The sequence below is a fragment of the Chrysemys picta genome, chromosome 1, assembly GCF_011386835.1.
Source record: "Chrysemys picta bellii isolate R12L10 chromosome 1, ASM1138683v2, whole genome shotgun sequence".
Classification (NCBI taxonomy): domain Eukaryota; kingdom Metazoa; phylum Chordata; order Testudines; family Emydidae; genus Chrysemys; species Chrysemys picta.
In genome coordinates, this window is record NC_088791.1 from 218,633,189 (window position 1) to 218,655,513 (window position 22,325).

The 22,325-nt window shown below is 43.3% G+C and overlaps 1 protein-coding gene across 2 annotated transcripts in view; it reads left to right on the top strand.

The window, feature by feature from the left end:
• Nucleotides 1–11,311, top strand: part of CTPS2 (CTP synthase 2) — a 139,770-nt gene extending 128,459 nt beyond the window's left edge. For both annotated transcript variants that reach the window (XM_065580275.1, XM_065580281.1), the window contains exons 18-19: nt 6,742–6,852; nt 9,589–11,311. In XM_065580275.1, coding sequence (XP_065436347.1) covers nt 6,742–6,811 — 70 coding nt within the window. In that variant the 3' untranslated portion in view covers nt 6,812–6,852; nt 9,589–11,311. The remainder of the gene's footprint in view (nt 1–6,741; nt 6,853–9,588) is intronic.
• Nucleotides 11,312–22,325: the final 11,014 nt, after the last annotated feature.

The following is a 22,325-nucleotide window of genomic DNA, read 5'->3' on the forward strand; positions in this document are numbered from 1 at the left end:
GGGGGTGTCAGAGGGGAACTACCCTTGCAATGCCAAGTCCTGGTTTCAGGGGATGCTCTCGTGGTGTTCCCCTCCCCCTGCCAGTTATAAACTACTATATCAGTTCAGACCAATGGTCTGTCTAGTCTAGTACCCTGCCTCTACCAGTGGCCAGCACCAGATGCTTCAAAGGAATGTGCAAGAGACCCTAAAGTAGACAATTACAGGAAAACCTATAGGGGAAGTTCCTTCCTAATCCTATTGAGTTAGGAGTAGACTCTCAAAGAGGACATAAGCATTGCAACACTAACTCCCAGGTGTTCTGCAGTCTGCTAGAATTCTCAACCCTGACTTAGGCACCCAGACTCCCTGTGCACTGAATGGGGAGCGTTAAGCTAGCCAGGAGTGAGATGTAGGGGTGGGGATTAGGGCCCATATGCATAAAGGGATTTTGGTACCTAACTCCTATTGAGCTGTGCCTTAGGCACTTGTCTCTGCTTTAGATTCTTAGCCATGAACTTTTTCCTGGAGCGAGGTGTCTAAGCCAAGTCAGCCATTTCTTACAAAAACAGAGACTCCACCCCCTTATAGTCAGTAGTCAGCACACTCACCCAGGATGTGGGAGAGGTTCCAGTCCTTGCTCCAATGAATATTTAAGTACTTATGCAAAGTGGAACAGCTTCAACAGAAGCAATTGAATGAGCCATCCTCCAGAATAGCCCATAGCCCAATGGTTAGGACACTCACCTGGGATGTCAGGGAGCTGGATTCAAGTCCTTGCTCCAAATCAGGCAGAGTGGGAATTCAAATTGGGGTCTCCTACATCCCAGATAAGCACCTTTGCTATTGGGTATTCTAGACATACAGCTGCACACCCCAGCCAGTTTGAAAAATTCCTGACCTGCTTTCTGCCCCCTTTTGTAGAGGTTAGGTGTGCTCTGAGCATGCCTAGTGGATCAGGCCTGGCAGGTGATATAGTTAGGGGAACACCTAGTTTGAGAATCTTTCTGGGGCTTAGATGTCAGCAAGAGCTCCGATCAGCTCGTTAGCTGTGAGATGGCATCAGGAGCTAGGCAGCTTTGTAGGTGCTGACTGGTGGAAATGGAGCCTTATAGCGTTAGGTAGCAGTTTTGTGAACGTTAGTGTACTTAAATGTTGATAGTCAGGCATCTAAGTCCATTTGTGAATTGAACCTTTAGGTATTGACTTAGCAGTGTGCTTAGTTCTGAGGGTTCTGTCCTTTCTAAATGCGTTTTAACCATCTAATGTAACTGGACGTTTTCATTACCCATATAACAGTCTAATGCTTTTTTGAGTCCTAGCTTCTGTAGTAGTATTACTAGGCAATTTGCCTCAAAGGCATCTGAAAACCCGGAAGCAAATCACAACCTTCCCTGCTTCCTCCTTGCTCTGGGAAGGAATTTTGCCTGAAAGGTGTGTCTCTGAGTCACACTGCCTCTCACGGCTACTCCTGGGGTGGTCTCCTTTGCTCAGGGCTGTGCCCAAAGGGAATGTCTAGCTCCGTGGAAACAGTGAGATCATTGGTATAATTCCTAGTGCCTGAGGAGTTCTGGACAAAATAAGACACAAAAGGTTTGATTTTTTTCTGCTGTGTAGTGGAGAGAGGGGAACAGCCCATTGCTCCCTGATTTTCAGCTGCCCAGCCCTGGTGTAAGTTAAAAGGGGCAGCTTTAATTTCTGTCATTGACATAAAATTCTTCGGAGACCTCTCACCATTGGAGAACGGGGCACAGTAGAACCTTGTTTTTCCACACCTTCTCCCCACCCCTACCTTCCATTATGCCAAGAGTGGAGATTTCAGCGGTGCCTCACCCACCAGCTCTTCTGCTGGTGGAGATTCCTGCTACACACGAGGAATTCTCCAAGGGAATCTCCAGCTGTCTTAAATTTGATCTGCATCACAGCAGATTATGTCTTGTTTAGACATGATCTTAACTCCCTGCCCCTGTAGCAGCTGAGATACATCAGTGGGGTGACACGCTGCAGCTTACATTCATGCCCCATCACCACATGAACACATCCAGATGATTTAAATAGTAACACGAACAGGAAATCCTCTCCTCTTAGCTGCACCTAGGCACTACATTGGCTGATACATGATGGTATGTGAGGGGAAAACAGATGTACAGTAACTAGAATAAACAAATGGGGACACCCCAGGGCTCTAAATGTAGGTGAATTTGGTGCTAATGGAACTCTTGCTTGAGTGCTGGGGGAGGAGAATGAGGCTGGATCCATCCTGAAAAAGTCTGTATAAAAAACCTGCTCCTACATAAGAGTGTTTCTGCTTGCTACCGTTTGGGAATATCTGTCCCCCAGCTCTTGCCCCAAGTGATATTTCATTTTATTGTAATTCACTGATATTTTTTTAAGTCAAATTTTGCCCTAAATTACCTCCTGTTCCATCAATCCCAAAAGATAATTTGAACCTTAATGTTCACATCCAGCAGGCAGGATAAGATGGAGTAGCTAAACATAACAAGCAGGCGTTAGTGTCAGAAGGGCTCTGAGGAAATGTTCTTTGGCAAAGCTAATGGCATCATTTTGTTCCAAGAAGTCTTTACTTTTTTAACAATTACTTAAAGCCATAAAAGGCCTGATCCAACTCTCACTGAGTCCATTACAATATTTCCTTTGACTACTGTGGGAGTTAAATTGAGGCCGAAGTGACTGACAGAGTCTTCACCATTATTATTTCCAAGGCCCAAAGGTTCTGTTCTGACAGCTGAAGTTTGACAAGATATAGAGACCCCATCTGCTCTCCCGTTTTCTCTTGGCCATGCCCTCACACTCTGGATGTGCGGGGGGTGGCATAGAAGCTGCTACAGTAGCCCTACACAACCCTATCATTCCCTCTTGTGGTGAGAATATGGTGTTGCCAAAGCAGCACAAACCAAGTGAAGCAAGTGGGATCTTGCTCAGCTCAGGACACACAAACTGAAAGAAACCCCATGGAAAGAAATAAAGACATAGTTTTTTTCAGTGAGAGATCACTCTCCGTGGACAAAAGTTTCCTAAAGGAAAAACCATGCTTATTTGATTTTCCCACCACTTTCTTAACCAGAAAACTTCAATGAGATTTATATAATGTATTTAATATTAGCCACCCCCCAAGCACAAATAGCTATTTAATCTTTATGTGTAATATCTCTGCAGCATTTCAGTGCAATTTGAAAGGAAATACACGCTTGTTCCTAAGAGAGGAGACTCTTTACTGGATAATACAACCCTGAGACTCTGTACAGATTTTTTCCAGTATAATACATTTCATATTATAGTAAATCTTATAAATTTGATGCAGATATTGGTTTGTAACATAAGCAGCTGCTGCCTGGAAAGTTTTAAATCTTTTTTGAAGCAAGACAAGAATCCTTAGCTTTTTAAAATTAACGGTATATATGCGGGGTGGAGAAACAAAAGATAGGGCACGTTTCCTCAAACTAATAAAAGTTCCAATATTTGCAAGTGCTAATAGAAAACTTAAAGGCTAATTGTTTAAGTGGTGTTATCATAACATGGCAAAACACTGCAATTAATTACTGTACTTGAAAATGTTCTGTATTATACTGTATTAAACGTATAACTGTTTTAATGATACAAAGTTTTTATTCCATGCTTCCTTGGGCACATTCAGAAAGAAGTAAGTACAATGGCAATGATGCTCTGATGAAACTGTGTGTGTCTGTGTGCATTTGGCATGCTTGATCATATTGTTAGCAACACTTTTCTTCACTATATCTGGTGCATGTTGGTAATGTAATTGTTTCCCACATATTAAAATCCTCAGGTTGATCATGTAGTTAGTCCTATATGACCCACTCTTTTAACAAGGTTAATCAACCACATACATATAACACAAAGTATGGAAAGTTATAGGTTAAGACTTAAGGCATGTCTACACTTGCCATTTAAAGTAGAAAAAGTTCCTTTTTTGTGCAAAAACCGTGGGAGCATCTACACTTGCCAGTGACTTTTTGTGGTGAAACTCAGAAGTTTTACTGCAAAAAGAAAACCACCTCCATGAGAGGCATACAGCTCTTACCAGTGATGCTTTTCCGGTGATGTGCAAGTGAAGGCACATTCTTCCTGTTTACAGAGCTTTTAGCCTCCAGAGGATATCCCACAGTGCCTAGGTGACCATTCTGGCCAGCAGCTCTGCTGCTCTGATGCCAGGTAAACAGACATCCACCCCTTACCCCTGTAAAGCCCTGGGAACTTTGAAACTCCCCTTCATGTTTTCTTGGCAAGTGCTCACTTATCATCTGGCCAGGTGACAATGCCTGCTCCATGGAGCAAACAGTCTCCTGCTTGAAGCAATGCTGAGTTACTGGAGCTGATCAGCGTTTGCGGAGAGGAGGTTGTATAGGGACCCAGGATGCCCTGCGATCACGCCCCCCCCCCCTTCCCACAAGACCCATCGTCGAAATGGAGAGAGCTGCACTGTGGGATAGCTGCCCTAGAATGCTGCTCTCATTGGCGATGGAAGTGCTGCTAATGTAAACACTCTCTGACGCCTGAGGAATTAAGCGTGTACACAAACCAGCGCTTTACTTTTACCGATTCCCTATCACTGGTGAAACATACAGCACAAAAAATCTGCAAGTGTCGACATACCCTTAGTAAATGTGAAAGCAACTGAGGCTTGGTCTACACTTAAAAATATACTGGCGTAGCGATATCCCTCAAGAATATGAAAAAAACACAACCCCAAGCGACAGAGCTATGCTGATAAAAAACCCCATGTAGATGCGGCTATGCTGAAAGAAGAATGCTTCTGTCGGCATAACTAATGTCATTCAGGGAGGCGGTGTCCCTACATCAGCAGAAAAACTCATTCTGACAGCATATTCTGTGTCTGCACTAGGGGTTCCTCTCTCCTGCAGGGACATAATGAGTTACATTGTTGCAGATTTCCTCTAGCAATGAAAGTCTGAAATTAAATAAGACAACTTTGCTGTCATATACCCTATCCTACTCTTCTACAATTTTAGTGTTTTAATTAGGTAATATATATAACATGAACAAGACAAGATTAAGGTCAAATCCAGCACCCTAGGCAAACTCCATTGAGCCCCAGCATAATTTAGAGCAGTTTAATGACTTTTCTAAATTACCTGAACTGCAGTATACAATCTCCCTTCCAACTAAGCTGCCAGTCAGCTCACCAGCTCAGTAGCTGTCAGAGCGGGCTACCGACTCCCTGGTTTTCACAGCCCCCCTGTGATCTCAGGGAGCTAAAACAGCTGGGGGGTACACTGGAGGAGAATGCCAGGGATCCACCTGGAGTGTTATCTTCTGAACAGGTTTAATTTGGGCATGCAGAAGAGCTCGTCAACCCAGATACATATCCTCTGCCATAGGCTGTGCAAGGAGCTGTCCAGCTGAACTCTTCTGAAGAAAGTGCAGTCTGTCTGATCAAGACTGCAGTGGCCTGTTTGAAGTTCCTTCAGCTGATCACTGTGCTGCTTTACATTCTTCACCATTTCTTTGTTCTGTTCACTGATAAAATGATCACTAGCACACTAGTTTCTATCCTGTAGAAAACAATGTATCTTTATAGGAAACAGGAGGTGAAGGGGGAAGTTGTTAGGATATTAGTAGTGCATTGGTAATGATCTTGTTCTGAGGATGTGATTTTGAAATAGCAGAATTTTAATTTAAATATAAATTAAGTTTTTTGGTCAAGTCAAATAAATAAAAGTGGGCCTTTAATTAGAGCTGGCCAGAAAATGGAAATTCCTTCACATGAAAAATATGTCCACACTGCGATAAAAGACCCACGACATGGCCATGGCTGGCCTGGGGCAGCTGACTCAAGCTCGCTGGACTTGGGCTGCAAGTGCCCTGAGACCCCACAAGGGTGTGTGTGTGTGGGGGGGGGGGTCTGAGAGCCCGGGCTCCATCCCAAGCAATGTACTCTGCTATTTTTAGTCCCATAGCATGAGCCCTGCAAGCCTGAGTCAGTTGACCTGGGCTGTGAGGCTCACTGACCTGGACCTTTTTTGCTGTGTGGACGTACCCTTAGCCTCCCCCTATTTCTGGGGCCAGAGAGGCAGAGAGCCCTGAGTGCTCAGTCTCTTCATCCCCAGAACGAGGAGGGGGCAGGAAGGCTGAGCGCCTGGGCTCTTTGCCTCTCCGGTGCTTGGGGTGAAGGCAGGGAGGCCTGAGATCAGAAAGGCAGATTCAGGGTGCCCAGCCATGGCAGTCCTTTTGGAAGGCTTTTGTCAGTTTGACTTTCTGCCTACAGGCAGAAGAGCCTTCTAGGAGGCAGCCTCGATGGGAAATTCCCAACCCGCTCTACTTTAAATTCTTCTCAGTGTAAAAACAAATGCCTTCTCTATTGTAAATTAGACCATTCCTTTTCTAATCTTGTGCTGAGAACTTGCTACTTTCAGTGACATCAGTGATGTTTGCAGTCACTCAGCACTCTTCAGCATCAAGCTGTTAAGTGTTAAGGCATAGTAACCAAACAAAAAAAAAATATTGTCAGTATGGAGTACTGGTTCTCATCAGTTACTTAGGACTCAATTTAGAAAAGCACTTAAGCAGATGCTTAAGTCCATTCCTATTGAGGAAAACATGTTTACAATGGCATTACAGTCAAGCCTGTGCTTACATGCTTTCCTGAGTAGGGAGGCTTTCCTCAAGCAGGACCTTAGTGTGGGTCATTGGGGTTGGAGGGCTTGAGACAAAGCAATTATTTTTTCTACACCACTCACACAATCTATTCTTTCTTGCTAGTGATAGCTACAGTGACCTCAGTGATGACAGTTCTCCAGAAAAAGAACCTCCTGATTCAGAAACAAGCTGAACCCCCTGCATGAGAGCAGAGAATTGGAGAATGCTACTGAGGTGAACAGGGTCCTTTTGTTTCTTCTTGACTTACTGCAAGAGACAAAGTTATCTTGGGTCTCCCTCTCACTCCAAATCCCCTCTGAAAGCTTATCTTTTCTCCCTTGCCTGCAGCATTTAATTTCTCTCCCCTTCTGTTGTTTAACTTTGTAATTGTATTATTAAAATCTGCAGTGTGTTTTGGGTGCAGTTCTTATACTGTTTGAAAAGCTATTATTTATAATTATACTTTTGTAATCTTTCCAAAAATTGTTTTCTTTACTTGTTTGTTACTTTAGCATGCAACTCAAAATGAGTTTGATTCCATTGTGTTGACTTGATTTTGTTTTTGCCCCTCTTTGAACCATTTCTTTGTGTTTTATTTTCTGTTGTCATATTTCTACCAGAGATGGACACTTGGCCTTAGGACAGTGAAGACACTTCATGATAAATCTCGGGGTTCAGTGTAGGGATGTGAATTTAGCAAGCTAATATTTTTAAATTGGAGTTTTGTTTGCTAATATACTCTTGCTAAAGTCCTGTTACTTCTAGTTGTTTGCTTCTTTAACAATAACAGTAATGGTCTCCACAGCTATCTGAATGTGTATTTCCCTTGAAGCATCTGACCTTGGCTAAGTCGTGGACTGATCTACAGTCTTACTTTAACCATTGAGACTTAACCTACACAAGGCCTTCAAGATCATGGCCAGTGTGTTAATCTCATTCATCCCTTCATTCTGAACCACGATGCGGTGTTCTTGAATACCGTTGTATGCAATTCATTTTAGGTTTCCATTTCCCCAATTTGATCCTCTGCATTTGCGTAATTGATGTCTGCTGTGCCACATTGGTGACTAAGGCTGCATATAAATAAGGTAGACTGAGGCTCAGGAGATGTGAGTTCTGCTCTTAGCTCAACCACATATTTCTTCTATGACCTTGAGCAAGTCACTTTGGGTGGGATTCACAAGGTAGAATTAGTTGCCGAAGTCCAATATTTAGACACCACTGCAATCCACAAAGCCTTTGCTTAGCTGCTGCCTAACCTTGTAGGCACCTAAAGTCCCTCATGCCTAAGTTTCCAACCATGAAAATCCCCCAGATGCCTAAATTTCAGCAGCTGAATATGTCCAGAGTAATGTAAGTCCTGATACTGCTTGGCACCTAACTCACACTTAAGCCCCAGAAAAATTAATGAACTAATTAATGAATTAATGGGTAGTGTGCTTGGAGCACAAATAAACACACCCAAAATGGGAGGAGGTGGTAGAGTGCCCCCCCTCCCTTACAACTTTTAGTCCAGTAGTTAAAGCACTTACACAGATTCAATTCCCGCTTCTGCCTGAGGTGAAGAAAGGATTTGAACTTGCGTCGCCTACCTCCCAGAGGGCTGCCTTAGCCAATAGACTATGGCATGTGCCTGGGTAGCTGTTTCTCCATCTCTCCTGTTTAAATAATTAAATAGTCATTGGCGTAGGCAAACTGAAACCTGGGTCTTCCACCTCCCAAGTGGGGTGGCCTATATAATCACTGGGCTATGGTCATTCTTACTCTGTCTTTGGCCCAGTGCATATTTAAGTATTTATACACAGTGGAACAGCATCACTGGGAGAGATTGAGAGAGTCCTGATCTAAAATGTCCTAGCGCTCAGTAGCTAGGGCTCTCTCCTGGGAGGTAGAAGATCCATGTTCAAATCCTTTTGCCACATTAGGTAGGGGAGGAGGGATTGAACCTTGGTTTCGCGTATGCTGGGCATGTGCTCTAACCAGTGAGATAAAACCTGTTCCTTGTTGGCTAGCTTAGACAACTCCCTGCTCAGTGTGATGGCTTTTGTTTTCCATTCTTAGGTGCCAGTGCCCACCATGCATTGTATAGGGAGCTTGGGCACCTAACTCAGGGCTGTGAATTCCACGAGGCGGCAGGTGCCTAAGCCCCCTTGTGAATCCCACCCTTCATCTTGCTATACCTCAGTCCCCCATCTGTAAAATTGGGATAACGATACTTCCCTACCTCACGTGGTTGGGGAGGATTAATCTATATGAGAATCTCAAATACGATGGTGATGAGCAGCTTAAAAATGTCAGTAAAGAAATAAAACACTTCTCACCTTGCTTTCTGCCTGAGCTGCAAGAGCAACACTGTGACACTGTGTGTGTCTATAACTGACACCAAATTTATGAGATCCAGTTTAGCTTTGACTATGGGTTTCCCAACAGAGTGCATGATGGCAAATCCTAACATGCCATTAATCTAGGTACAGAATTGTGACTCTTCAGATGCAGATTGCTTTCATAAATGTATTTCTGTGGTGCTTTAAGTTACTTTGCCAGCAGAGTTTCAGATTGAAGAATCTACATTTTTATTTTGATTTTTCACCAGCAGGCACTAATTACATTCTGTAGAATTACATTAGATGAGCAGATAGCACACAGCTTTACTTATAGGCATAATCAAATTACAAAAGTGATCATTGCCTCAGTTACCTTCATTACAATATTAAGATTTTAAGAGGGGCATGATTTCCCCTAATCAAGGGTGGATGCACATGTAGACTATATTTGCTTTGGTTCATTAGCACTCTGTTGAATCTAGGTAAACTTGCAGTATCTACTGTAAAATTATTTTTATGTCCATCATCTATTCCACTGGGTACACGGACATTAAGGGATATGCCAACTATAAAAATACTAAATGGATATGCAGAGAAGGCTTGTGCACACACTAATTCTTGCCTCTTTTATTTTGTTTTTGTTTAGAAAGACAAAACAAAATCGAATGGAAGGAAATTCACACTAATTGGTTGCACCATTTTTGTACAGTTTTATTTTCCATATATGATATAAATAGCATATGATATAGACTGTAAAGCTATTACAGAGACTTAACTTCCTCACAAAAGCATTTGCGTCCCTGTTATGGATGTGAGTTGTTTCCAGTTGTCATTTTCCAGATGATATTTTCATTCCCCTGTACGAGAGTAGTTCTCCAGATAATTGCTGTTTGTTTAAAAATGAGACAAAGGACCATCAAATCTTAGCTATCAGTCACAATAATTGGTCTTCTCCTATGATTTCTGAATGATCTCAGGTGAATCTGCCGTAGTTCTTTATCTGTAGCAATCTTGATTTGCACGAAGATTTGGGGTTGTTTTTTAAATAAAATGAAACAGGAAAAAATGCTTTTGCCTTAGAACAGTAAAATGTATTTTGTGTGTGTGCTGTCTGTGTGCTCAAAGGTGGGAATGAACTAAAAAACAAAATTGATCTTATATGTGAGCAGTGGAGAATCGTTTCAGTGTTAAGATTATTGAATAAATGTTTACTCCTTTGCTGTTAACATAAACAAGGCATTAGGTTGGTCTGTTGTAGTCTTCACGGAGTTTAATAACTGATGCTGAATATGCATTCCTTTTCATTTTGCCTCTCCAAATGCAGTGTCATCATACAGCTACTAAAATTTATCTGCTTCTTGCTTTCACCCGAACAGTAATATTTTTGAAAAGCTGATAATACTGAACATAATGCTAGTCTACTAAATTCTAAATGGGATAGTAGAAGGTTTGAATTTACTAGATGCCTAAGAGCATTTAAACACATGGATAAACAATAAAAAATAATCTAGTCAGCTGTAAACAAAACATTAATGCACAGAATTTAAGAGGGAGAGATCCTGGGGTCCAGCTGGATTGCACATAGCATATGTCAGGAAATGGGTACAAAGATGGATTAAAACTCATCTTCACACTCCTCTGATTCAGGGGCCACTCTATACAGAGCTGGTTCCCTTGTGCCCCATTAGAGCAGCCTATGGGCTATTCTAATTTATGACAGATGCAAACACCCAGAGCTACTGAAACTACAGCCAGTAACCAGTGTCTTCTAGGGGTGTCTTGGCCACAACCTACCTTACCTACTATCTGAGCAGCACAAGGGCAACAGATGATCCCCTAGTGAGTCCGCCAAGGGCCAGTTAGGATGTCTCTAGGACCAGATTCCACCAGGTGTGTGACCATCCAAGGTCTGGCCCATAGTGTGGATCGGCACCCTAAAGCTACCATAGCCCAAATGTCTGAAATGAGGTCCTCAAGTTTCACATTTTAATTTTATAAATTCAAAGGTTATTTTTTACCCAGGCACACTGGACAGTCATCTAAAAAAATGATTTGCCTCTTAAATAACTTTGTAATATTTAATTTGTAAGTATGAGATTTTTAAAAATTGTTTTAGAAAACCCCAGTTTCTGCAGTCAATCCATCTGTTCATTAAGAGAAACCCTTAATGATAAAATAAGTTCCTAATATGTCATTGTTTTGGGGTGGGGTTTTGGGGTGGTTTGCAGATGTGTGCCTTGGAAATAACAGATATTGTCGGAGTTGATATTACTATATGTCTATGATCTAGAACATGTTGGACTTTTAAGAATGTCTATAGCTTTAAAATGTATTTTCAAATACATTAAATTATGTTATATGAAAATGTTTATACAGTGTGTTGTATTATGTCCAGAATATAGCATATGTTGTTTGTGTCCCATGAAAGCATTGAGATAGGCAATATATACAGTCTGCCTGAATGCAGTATTGTCTATCAATGCAGCCATCTCCTGTTAATCTATAAATGTATTCCTGATTCACAGAAAAAGTAATGATTTACGACAATATCCCGGGAGCTAGTTTCCCCACTCAAAAAATTGGGAGAATACTTAAGGCACAGAGAAGTTGTGATTTGTTTTTGTTTTTTTTAAAGTTGAGGAAGCTAGTGACAGAGCTGAGAGTAGCAGCTTGATCATTCAGCTCCCTTACCCTGTCCTCTCCCCCTCCAGACTGTGTTGGGGAGCTGCCCCCAGGACATTGGATCCTGGAGGCCTGCCCCACCATATCCATGAGGAACCCCTCCTTTGTCACCAGCAGCAGCAGGAGGACACGTCCAAGGGTGACTTTTAAAGGACCCTACTCCCTGGGAAAGGGCCAGAGAGCAGGGAGGTGTGCTTTATGGTGTCCGGCAGCAGCCTCTTCCAATTTAACTGGCCTGCTGATGTCTTTCTTTCACACAGAACCAACCTGAAACCGGAGTCCCATGTGCTGGATCCACTCCTCAGGAGCTTCTCCAGGGACTAAGCCTCCTCACCCCACACACTGCCTCACTTCACTTGCTTTCCACACATCAACGCTGCAAGGTTTGAGGCAGGTCTGCACACCCCGTCCTCATCACAGAGGCCCTGTCCTTCTTGGCTAGATAACCATACTCAGAGAGTAGTTATTAATGGTTCCCAATCCTGCTGGAAAGGTATAACAAGTGGGGTTCCGCAGGGGTCTGTTTTGGGACCGACTCTGTTCAATATCTTCATCAACAACTTAGATATTGGCATAGAAAGTACGCTGAATAAGTTTGCAGATGATAACAAACAGGGAGGGATTGCAACTGCTTTGGAAGATAGGGTCATAATTCAAAATGATCTGGACAAATTGGAGAAATGGTCTGAGGTAAACAGGATGAAGTTTAATAAAGACAAATGCAAAGTGCTCCACTTAGGAAGGAACAATCAGTTTCACACATACAGAATGGGAAGAGACTGTCTAGGAAGGAGTACGGCACAAAGGTATCTAGGGGTTATAGTGGACCACAAGCTAAATATGAGTCAACAGTGTGATGCTGTTGCAAAAAAAGCAAACATGATTCTGGATGCATTAACAGGTGTGTTGTGAGCAAGACACAAGAAGTCATTCTTCCGCTTTACTCTGCGCTGGTTAGGCCTCAACTGGAGTATTGTGTTCAGTTCTGAGCACCGCATTTCAAGAAAGATGTGGAGAAATTGGAGAGGGTCCAGAGAAGAGCAACAAGAATGATTAAAGGTCTAGAGAACATGACCTATGAAGGAAAGCTGAAAGAAATGGATTTGTTTAGTTTGGAAAAGAGAAGACTGAGAGGGGACATGATAGCAGTTTTCAGGTATCTAAAAGGGTGTTATAAGGAGGAGGGAGGAAACTTGTTCATCTTAGCCTCTAAGGATAGAACAAGAAGCAATGGGCTTAAACTGCAGCAAGGGAGGTTTAGGTTGGACATTAGGAAAAAGTTCCTAACTGTCAGGGTGGTTAAACACTGGAATAAATTGCCTAGGGAGGTTGTGGAATCTCCATCTCTGAAAATAATTAAGAGTAGGTTAGATAAATGTCTATCAGGGATGGTCTTGACAGTATTTGGTCCTGCCATGAGGGCAGGGGACTGGACTTGATGACCTCTCGAGGTCCCTTCCAGTCCTAGAATCTATGAATCTATGAATCTTCCTCGTTCACTTCAGGATTCCAGGTTCCAACATCATTAACTAAAATAACTGCCATCTGCTTCATGTAACATATGTCTGTTACCTCCATTTCCTTTTCCTTGCCTCACCATGCCACCTCTGCTCACATTCCCGACCCTTATCTCTTCCCTTCCGTCCTCTTCCTGGTCCCAAGGTTCCTTACCATCTTCCTGTCCTTCCCTTGATGCTCTCCTACACCCACATTCTCTGCCTTCTTCCATCTCATCTCTTCCACTCAATCCACAGTCGCTTGTAAATTTAGTGGAACCCTTTAAACCATGAAGACGCGCTAATAACCTACTTACTGTAACCCTTGTCCTCCCTTCCTCCCTAACCTCATAGATTCTAAGGCCAGAAGGGACCATTGTGATCATCTAGTCTGACCCCCTGTCTAACACAGTCCAGGGAACTTCCCCAGAATAATTGCTAGAGCCTATCTTCAGAAAAACATCCAATCTTGATTTTAAAATTGACAGTGATGGAGAACCCACCATGCCTCATGCTTTGTAAGCACTTGTACATCATGTCTGAAAGTGGATAGTATGTTCTTCAGGCAAGGACCGTTTCTTTTATGTATTCAGTGAGACACCTACCACATGTTTGGGCATTTTATAAATAATCATCTCATTGCGCTGCAAATGCATATTGCATACAAAAGAATTAAGTGCTCCCTACTAAATTGTATTTAACCTTATTCTAGCTATTCTCTTCTACCCAGTGGGATATTTGAAGAGATTAATATATTGCAAATGCAATATGGTTAAATCCCGTGGGTCAAATTCATATCAAGATATATCCACAAGACATTTTCTTTAACACTTATTCCCTGCTATTGTCAGAAAGAGTATATGTCATTTTAAAAAAACATCCAATTTCTGAATATGTCCAGTATTTGAAATTGCTGTATGTTACCTCTACCTCATCCATCTTCTTTGGGTCATGAGCTCAGACCCATCAGTACTTTCAAACTAAATGTAATTGCTGTTGCCAGATGACAGGCATATGTCTCTGCTTCCCCAAGGAAAGAGAAAGGAAACGTACATGTGAGAATCCAAATTGTACACCAGACTGATCCATGAACTGCCACAAACACAGAGGCTTTGAGTCAGAAGAAATTGACTCTTCTGCTCCTCTTCAGCCTTTATACATGGCTGGGCCTAATGGCCTAATGAGAGGAAAGGTGAGGCATTATTTATGAAATGCTCTACTGCTGTATTTTCAGACCGACCATCCCATTCCAAGAGGGAGAAGAGGAATTTATTTTATTTATTTCCATTTTTATGTTCATATTCAATTCAACACTTTCTTTCAGGGAAACATTTAATTATCACTGTGGCAAGATGGAGAAGACAGAGTCTACAAAGAAAGAAACACACAACCAACCTTATAGATGGTTACTTATCTGATTTGAGTTTTGGTGTGTGTCAGAATAAAAGATTATTTGGGCTCTTGGATGGGGTTACTGTGAAGCAAAGCAATTTGTTTAATGTATTTGTCATCATTCTAAAATTCAAAAACTTAATGAAAAAGATACAGAAAGGGGATTTTGTTATTTACTAAACTCTAAAGCCTTGCTCCTTTCATTTTGTTCTCTTTGGATTCATATATATGGCAGCTCTGAAGTGGGGAGCAGGCAAGCTAATGAGCTAAGCTGTGTCTTGTTTAACTTGGCCATGTAAGCGTTTACTAGCCATTTGCTACTTGGTTGCATAGCTATTGTATCTTTACAGAACAGGTCTGAACTATTTCCTGTCCAACTTTATGATCTAAAACATGTAAAAGACACACCGTAATAACTTGAAAGGTGACAAATGCCTTCAGGGCCTGTTCTGCATGTTGCCAAGTGCCTCTGGAGAGTTGCTAAGCTCCTTAGCTCCCACTGAAGTCAGTTGAAGTTTGAGGATCGTCAGCACCTTGTGCCATCATCCCCTAGGCATGTATTTCTCTTGGAAATATCTGATTTCATAGCTGGTCTCATAAAGTTAAAGCAAGCCGGCGAAATTGATATAGCATTCAGTACACCTGCCATAAGAAACAATACACAGTGAAGGGCAATAAAACAAGCTTTTAGCTAAGGGAGACAACTCTGACAAAATCTGAACAATAATGAGAGGCCCATTTTTTCTGTAATTGTTTTGAATGCTATTACAGTGGAACTGGATTAAGTTGCTAGTTTACCAATCTGCCCAGTAAAGCAAATACAAATGGAATGCATGCAATGGCCAACCCAGAATGGCTGTGAAATGATAAAGAAGAATTAGAATGTTTTTGTTAGATATAAGAAAGCCTTGAGTGAAATCCTACTTCCACTGAAGTAGATGAGAGTTGTGCCATTAACTTCAATGAAGCCACGATTTTACCCCTTGTTTACATACAGCACTTAGGGGGTGTGATTGCTGCACACACAGACATACCCAACAAGCTAGCTCAGGTACTAATAACAGTGAAACAGCAGACTGTACAAGCTACCTGGGACCTCAGGCAGCTAGCCCGAGTGGAAGCCCATGCTTCTATGCCTTCACTGCTATTGGTGTTCGCACTAGCTAGATCAAAGCACCACGTCTACACGTGCTGCAGTCACACCTCTGTTTGCAGTGCAGACATAGCCTTGCATCTGAAGAAGTGAGGTTCTTACCCACGAAAGCTTATGCTCCCAGTACTTCTGTTAGTCTCAAAGGTGCCACAGGACCCTCTGTTGCTTTTTACAGATTCAGACTAACACGGCTACCCCTCTGATACTTGACATAGCCTTAGTTCATTTACCAGTCTGGAGATGTAACCTCTTTGGGCTAGTGGAAGTCCTGAGAACAGGCTGAGCATGGTAACTGATGGAGTGGCAAAAAGGTGAGGTTGCCTGGAGACTGAGGGGTTAATCCAAGCCTGCTGCAGTTCCTGGAAAGACTCCCATTGAAATCAGTGGGATTTGGATCAGGCCCTAAGAGCTGCTTTGCTAGTTTTACTGTTCATTGCTAGAGAGCACTTCTCTGTGTAGACAATAGTGGGTCAAATCCTGCACTGACTTACATCTTGTGCAACCTGACTGAAGCCAATGGGGGTTGTACTGGATATACAGTAAGTCAAAGCAGAATTTGCTCCATGAAGAGTGTGGCACTGAATAGGAATGATTTATGGATTTATCGCTTCCCGGCTCTTTGAGCTGTGGTCAAGTGAAAAATTCTCTAAGTTAGTACTGTGGTTCCCGAACTGTGGTCCATGGTTCCATGCTGCTGAATCTCCTCCTAGGTTCTCCTACAAGTGTCCAGGATTTTAACTGCAAAGAAGAAACCTGAGGTTTGAAAAACAACTTGAAATGAGGAGGAGGAGCTAGGCTAGCTGTCTCCACTGGTGGTCATTACCATATGAAAGGAGAAGAGGAAGCAAAAGGTCAGGAGAGAAGGGAGTGAGGCAACTGGGCAGTACATCCAGAGGAACAGGAAAGTATGGGGCCAACAGGATGGAGGTGTGGAGTCGGGGTGCGGAGAGTCAAGCAGCAGGGAATTATGTGCCAGGGCAGAAAGAGGAAGAACATATACCTTCCTAACATAACTTTTATGTGGAAGCAATTGCTGTAGTTGCCACAGGGATATTATCAGATCACAAATGGGAGAGGAGGCAAAACACTCTCTCCATTACAATGCGGTCAGTGCTGTGACAAAAATTATGAGAACCCTGGTGTAACTGGATCTACCCAATCTGGGTATGGGCCCATCTGGTGCCTCAGTTTCCCCTCCTTTCCTTTCTCTTGCCATCAGCGCAGTTCAGTTACTGAAGTGACTAAGTAACATAAAAGCTCCCTGCTTCCAGAATAGCAGCCCAGTTCAAACAAACGTAGCCAATCTTCCATCCCAGTCTCACTGTACACAGCCCTTTCTCCCCAAGTGTTTGTCTTCTCTTCCAACACTAACCCTTTCCCTGGGTTCAGCTCTAGCCTCCCCGAGGCTCCAATCAGCTTCTCAACCCCGCTCCTTGTTTACAGGGGTCACTGCATCACCTTGCTAGGTGGCAGCACAAACAGCCTCTCAGACCTTCCCTTAATAGCAGGGAGTGGCTGCACCTCCCCTCACAGGCTGCCAGCATAGGAAGAACCCTTGCCCACTATCTTCTATGACATGCCTGGGCACTCTGAATGAAGGAGTCATCTAAAATGAGAACATAAAATTATACGCAAGGGCCTGGGGTAATTCCTTTGTAATTATTCAGAGGCTGTCTCCACAAACATCTATCACTTATCTGAAGCAAACTCGACTATTCCCTCCTTTTGAAGTTAATTGTCAGTAGTAATTCAAAGGGTACCGAATTTTCAGTTTCTTTACTGAGTCTATATCATTAGTTTTTAATGTAATTTTTTTTTAGTGCCAATTAATTTTTATGTAGCTCATTCAACCCAGCATAAAACTCTGCCATTGATGGAAGAATTAGTCCACCATTGCTGTTCCTTATAATCTTGCACAAGTGGATCATCTCTGATATAAGCACTGTCTGGTTTCTTAAGATTAAAGCATTGCATACTTACATAAGTAGTGAACCGCAAACTGCACTAATGATTGTTTAAGTGGCTCTGTTAAAATAGTTCAAATGCTGCAGGATCTAATGGCAAAGCTCTGCCTAGCCTGGGGGAACTTTCTCATGGAATAAAGTTTGTTCAGCAAAACTCATTGTTGAGTAAGTTGACTTGCCACATACCTTTGTAGTTGTGCTTTTCAGTTTTGTGTGTACACACAGTGCTTTATCTCAAAATACATTCTCAGTCCTGTGCGGGAGATTGATTGCCTTACTAGGCTGCTGCTTAGATCCTGTCACACCTTTGGAATCACATCCTAGAAAAATAGTTCTGCCTGCATTGTAAACAACATTCTATGCTGCAGGAGTTCAATTGTCAGGTTAGATTTCTGCCATTTGTACCTGAATGGGCTTGTAGTGGGGCAGTTGCCCCACTTTGGCAGAGGAGGGGTTAATAGCAGCCTTTGGAGCAGCTGCACAGAACCCAGCCAATCAGAGAAGGGCAGAAAGGCAGCCAATCAGGGCCAGGCTGGGCCCTATATAAAGGCTGCAAAGCAGACAAGAGAGGAGTCTCTCCCTGACAAGCAAGGGAGGAGGGCTGGCTGGGATAGCACCTTAGTTAGCCAGTGCTGGGCAGGTTCAGGGGAGCAGAGGGAAAGCTCCAGCCTGATACCTGCCAGGCTGAGACCTCTGAAAGAAAGGGCTGAAAAGGTGCAAGGGCCAAAGGGAAGTGGCCCAGGGAGTGCAAGCAGTAGAGGGGAGAGAAGGAAGGCAGGACATGGCTGCGGCCAGAGGGTCCCTGGGCCAGGACCCAGAGTAGTGGGTGGGCCTGGGTCCTCCCCGCGCCCCCCCCCTTACACTGCACCTGGCCATGGAGGAGCGTGGCCCAATACAGATTGTGGCTTGCCCCTGACGCAAGGGGCTAGACTTTGGGGCTGCAGTTGGTGATGAGGGCAGGTGCAGACTGAGGACTGTGGATACCCCTGGAAGGGAAGAGAACTGAGTGGGGCACAGCTGAAGCGTTGTGTCCAGAAGAGGACGCCACAAGCCAGGGAGCAATGCGGGTCCCAGACAGCACAGCAGAGCAGACAATGGGCGGGACACCACCCGCAGAGGGCGCTTCACGGCTAGAACAGAGCTAATTCCCAGAGTCACCAGTAGGAGGTGCCACAGTGGTGAGCACAACCTGTTACAGGGCTGCACTGGAAGGGCAATTACAGCAAAATTGTTTGGATAACATGAGAACTGACTCAAATCTTGGCCTAAAACTTGATCCATACCCAGACAGACTGAACTTTTTCATACATTTGAAGGTGATTGTCTAGTGTGACCACCTGTATACCACAAATCATAGAACCTCACATGATAATTTCTGCATTCACCCCATGACTTCTAGAAGTAACTTAGAAGTTAAAACTGTTCAGTCGCTTCTTTATTTTGAGTTATAGTGAGGTAGTTCTGCTGTTCATTTGAACAGTGTGGGTTCTACACTGAGAACTAAACTACATATTTTGGGGTTTGAGTTCCAATGTTTTCAAAGGATGGATAACTGGCCTCATTTCCCCTTCTTGGTCTTAACTAGCTAGATTGCTCTTTTAATTATACATGGGCTGCTGGCAGGTCTGTCTTCAAACCCATCAGGTACCTTCAAATAAGCCAATGTCCTACCCTTATTTTTCAGCAGTAGGACCAAGAAACATTCCTTTCAGTGTACTGGGCTATGAGGTGAGGTTTTTGGAGGGATGTTTTTTCTTTAATAGATGGAGCTTGCTGCACCACTTCTTCTGTCCTGTCATTGTCCCTGCTGGTTCATTAGAGGCTGTGCCAAATTCTGTATTTATAGAGTAGGGCATTCATTGGTGCATGCCATAAAAAAGATGGAGAAAAGTTTTTCTCTCTTGCACAGAGAACAGGACAAGAGGCAATGGGTTCAAACTACAACATAACAGATTTAGATTAAATCTCAGGAAAAACTTCCTAACTGTAAGAACAATAGGACAATGGAACAGACTGCCAAGGTCTTTGTAGAAACTCCTTCACTGGAGGTTTTCAAAAGGTGGCTGGATAGCCATCTGTCTTGGATAGTTTAAAACAACAAATCCTGTATCTTGACGGGGGTTAGATATCCTTGTGGTCCCTTCTAACCCTATGGTTCTATGACTTCTGAGGATGAATGAATGCTTCCTGGATTACATAAGTATATGCTGGTTAATTTTATCTGTGGTTATCATCAAGCATGAGATGGCCAGGACTCAGGACAGCCATGGAAAGTGATTCTTGTGCTAAGGTGCAAATCCAGCTCCCATCTCTGTGACTGAGGAAGTTTCCCTGGCAATGAAATTGGTGTGGGTTTTTGGGTGTTTACAGGCTGGATTTTGGAGAGCTGTGAAGGGATGTCTCTCCTTTCTCCCCCATGGAATGTAAAGCCCAACTTTGAGTTTCCTGTGCAGCAGAGGCAGAGTAGGGCCAGAGGAACTGCCTCCACATGGATTGGCCAGTTCCCCTCGGCTCCCCACAGCACGGATGCACTGGTGTGGTACAGAGCTACTTCTGTTGTTGGGCTGAAATAGACTCCCCAGCCAGTGGAGAGGATTTCTGTGTTAGTTCTGTTGTGTCCTCTGACCAGTTGTCTGTGTGTTTTAGACTGGTTGAAATGCAGAGAGTAGGGATGTTGACATCTGTCCCAGTTTCAATGGCATTCAGCTGAGTTTGGTTCTTCATCTCATAGCTCACAATCCTGGACAGGATAGAGGAGATGGTGCCTGCAGACGCTGGTGACAGGCATGCAGATTCAATTACTTCCCACTGTAAAGGATCTAAGTATCATTATTCTCTTCTTCAAGAAGGATTTTGGTTTCATATGTTATGAACTGAGCTAATCTACATTTCAGATAACATTCAGATATGGATGAAATATGGCATTTTTGGCTTTGGATAAGAATTTGTGACTTCAAATATCAAAGTTCACTCTTCTAGCTCTGTAACTTGCATTAATGTGCCCGGAGGGCAACATTTGGCCCTTTGTTTTTAGTTAAGCAGAAAAGGGTAAAGAAAATTTGTCACGGTGGCATTAAAGACATTAATTGCCTTTCAGTCTGTTATCAGAAATGATGTGCCACTGACTGAACTGTAATTATAGATTAGTATGCCATGGTGAAACTGAAAGCAAAAGTCTAATATAAAAGAGAATGCTCTAAGAGTTCTTTGAAATACTGCATGACACTGAACGGAAACGCATACAATTTTTATGTCATACTTAAAAATTTATTTTAGAATGACACTGCATCAGTTCACTTAAAAACCCACATTCCATACCCTAAATATATTTTTAATTGAATGATTAAATAAATATGCATTTCACTATCTTCTGAGCAGTCTTAATTATTTATTCTATTGAGTATACTAATAGGTCTCTCCTCTGGAACCAAGCTCTTTTAATATTATATATGATAGTCCTATTACTTGTGGAAAAATTCCAAAATAGGCTAGACTTCAAACCTAGCACATTCTTGCCTCCATCCAGTTGACCAAGTTTACAAGCAGCTGTTTACTCTCTTTGCTATCACAGTGATGTGATTTGAAAGCAGGGCCGGCTCCAGGCACCAGCCGAGCAAGCTGGTGCTTGGGGCGGCAGCTTGTAGGAGGTGGCATTCCGCCCAATCCTAGGGCGGCACGGCCGTTTGTTTTTTCTTTTTTGTTGTTGTTGTTCTGCTCCGGACACCCTGTAAGGGGCAGCGGCGTGGAGGACAGGAGCGCCCTGCAGCAAGCCCGGTAGGGCAGCCCGCGTCCTTCCCTCCCAGCCGAAAGGAGTGGTGTGGAGCCCTCCCGGCAGGGGGCACGGCGGGAGGGGCCACGTGGCAGCGCCCCGCTGAAGCCCTGGCCGCCCCTCTTCTCTCTCTCTCTCCCCCCGCTCCCTCCCCCTCCCCCCGCTAGCTGGGGCATATCTGCAGAGCAGGGTGTCCTCCTGCACCCTGGCTCCGGCCGCGCCGCAGGTGGGTTTTTTTTTGCTTTGCTGTTCTGGCCGCCGTGGTTTTTATTTTATTTTTTTTACTTGGGGCGGCCAAAAAGCCAGAGCCAACCCTTTTTGAAAGGGACTTCAATGTAAGGGCCAGACATCCACAGCACCTCTTCTGGTTTCATCCCACTTTCTAGAGTACTCTAGAGATGGGTGAACAAGATCCTCACATCCAAAGCCTTCTGTATTTCTAGGGTAGGGGCCCACTCAGATTTCAGATCCAAACCAGTCCCTACAATTTTGGTTCCCGGTTACTATGCAAGACAAAGGGAATGAGTTTCCAGTTTTGATTCAGGTGAAGTAGAAATCTCCTGGAAACCTCCAATCTTGCAAAAATTCTGCCGCTGAACTCAAAGTAGAGCTCTGATTTGACCTTGAATTTCAACCCCAGTTTAAACCTATTCCAGAGCAGATAATAGTCAACTCAACCCTGCTCTGCTGTAGTCATTGTTAAGTAAAACATCTGTATTGGGCACCCTTAAAAATTCCATCAGTCTGAATTCTACCGTTTTGAATGGGCTTCCCCATTTTAAAGATAGGGACTAGCAAGCCATCCTTCTCAGATTAGAAAGATCATTTCTCAGGTTAGGATGTGCTGGTTTAGAGAAATTTCTAATTACTTCTCACATACATACACACTTATTCTTGATAAAAAGAATGACAACAAAAGATCTTGAT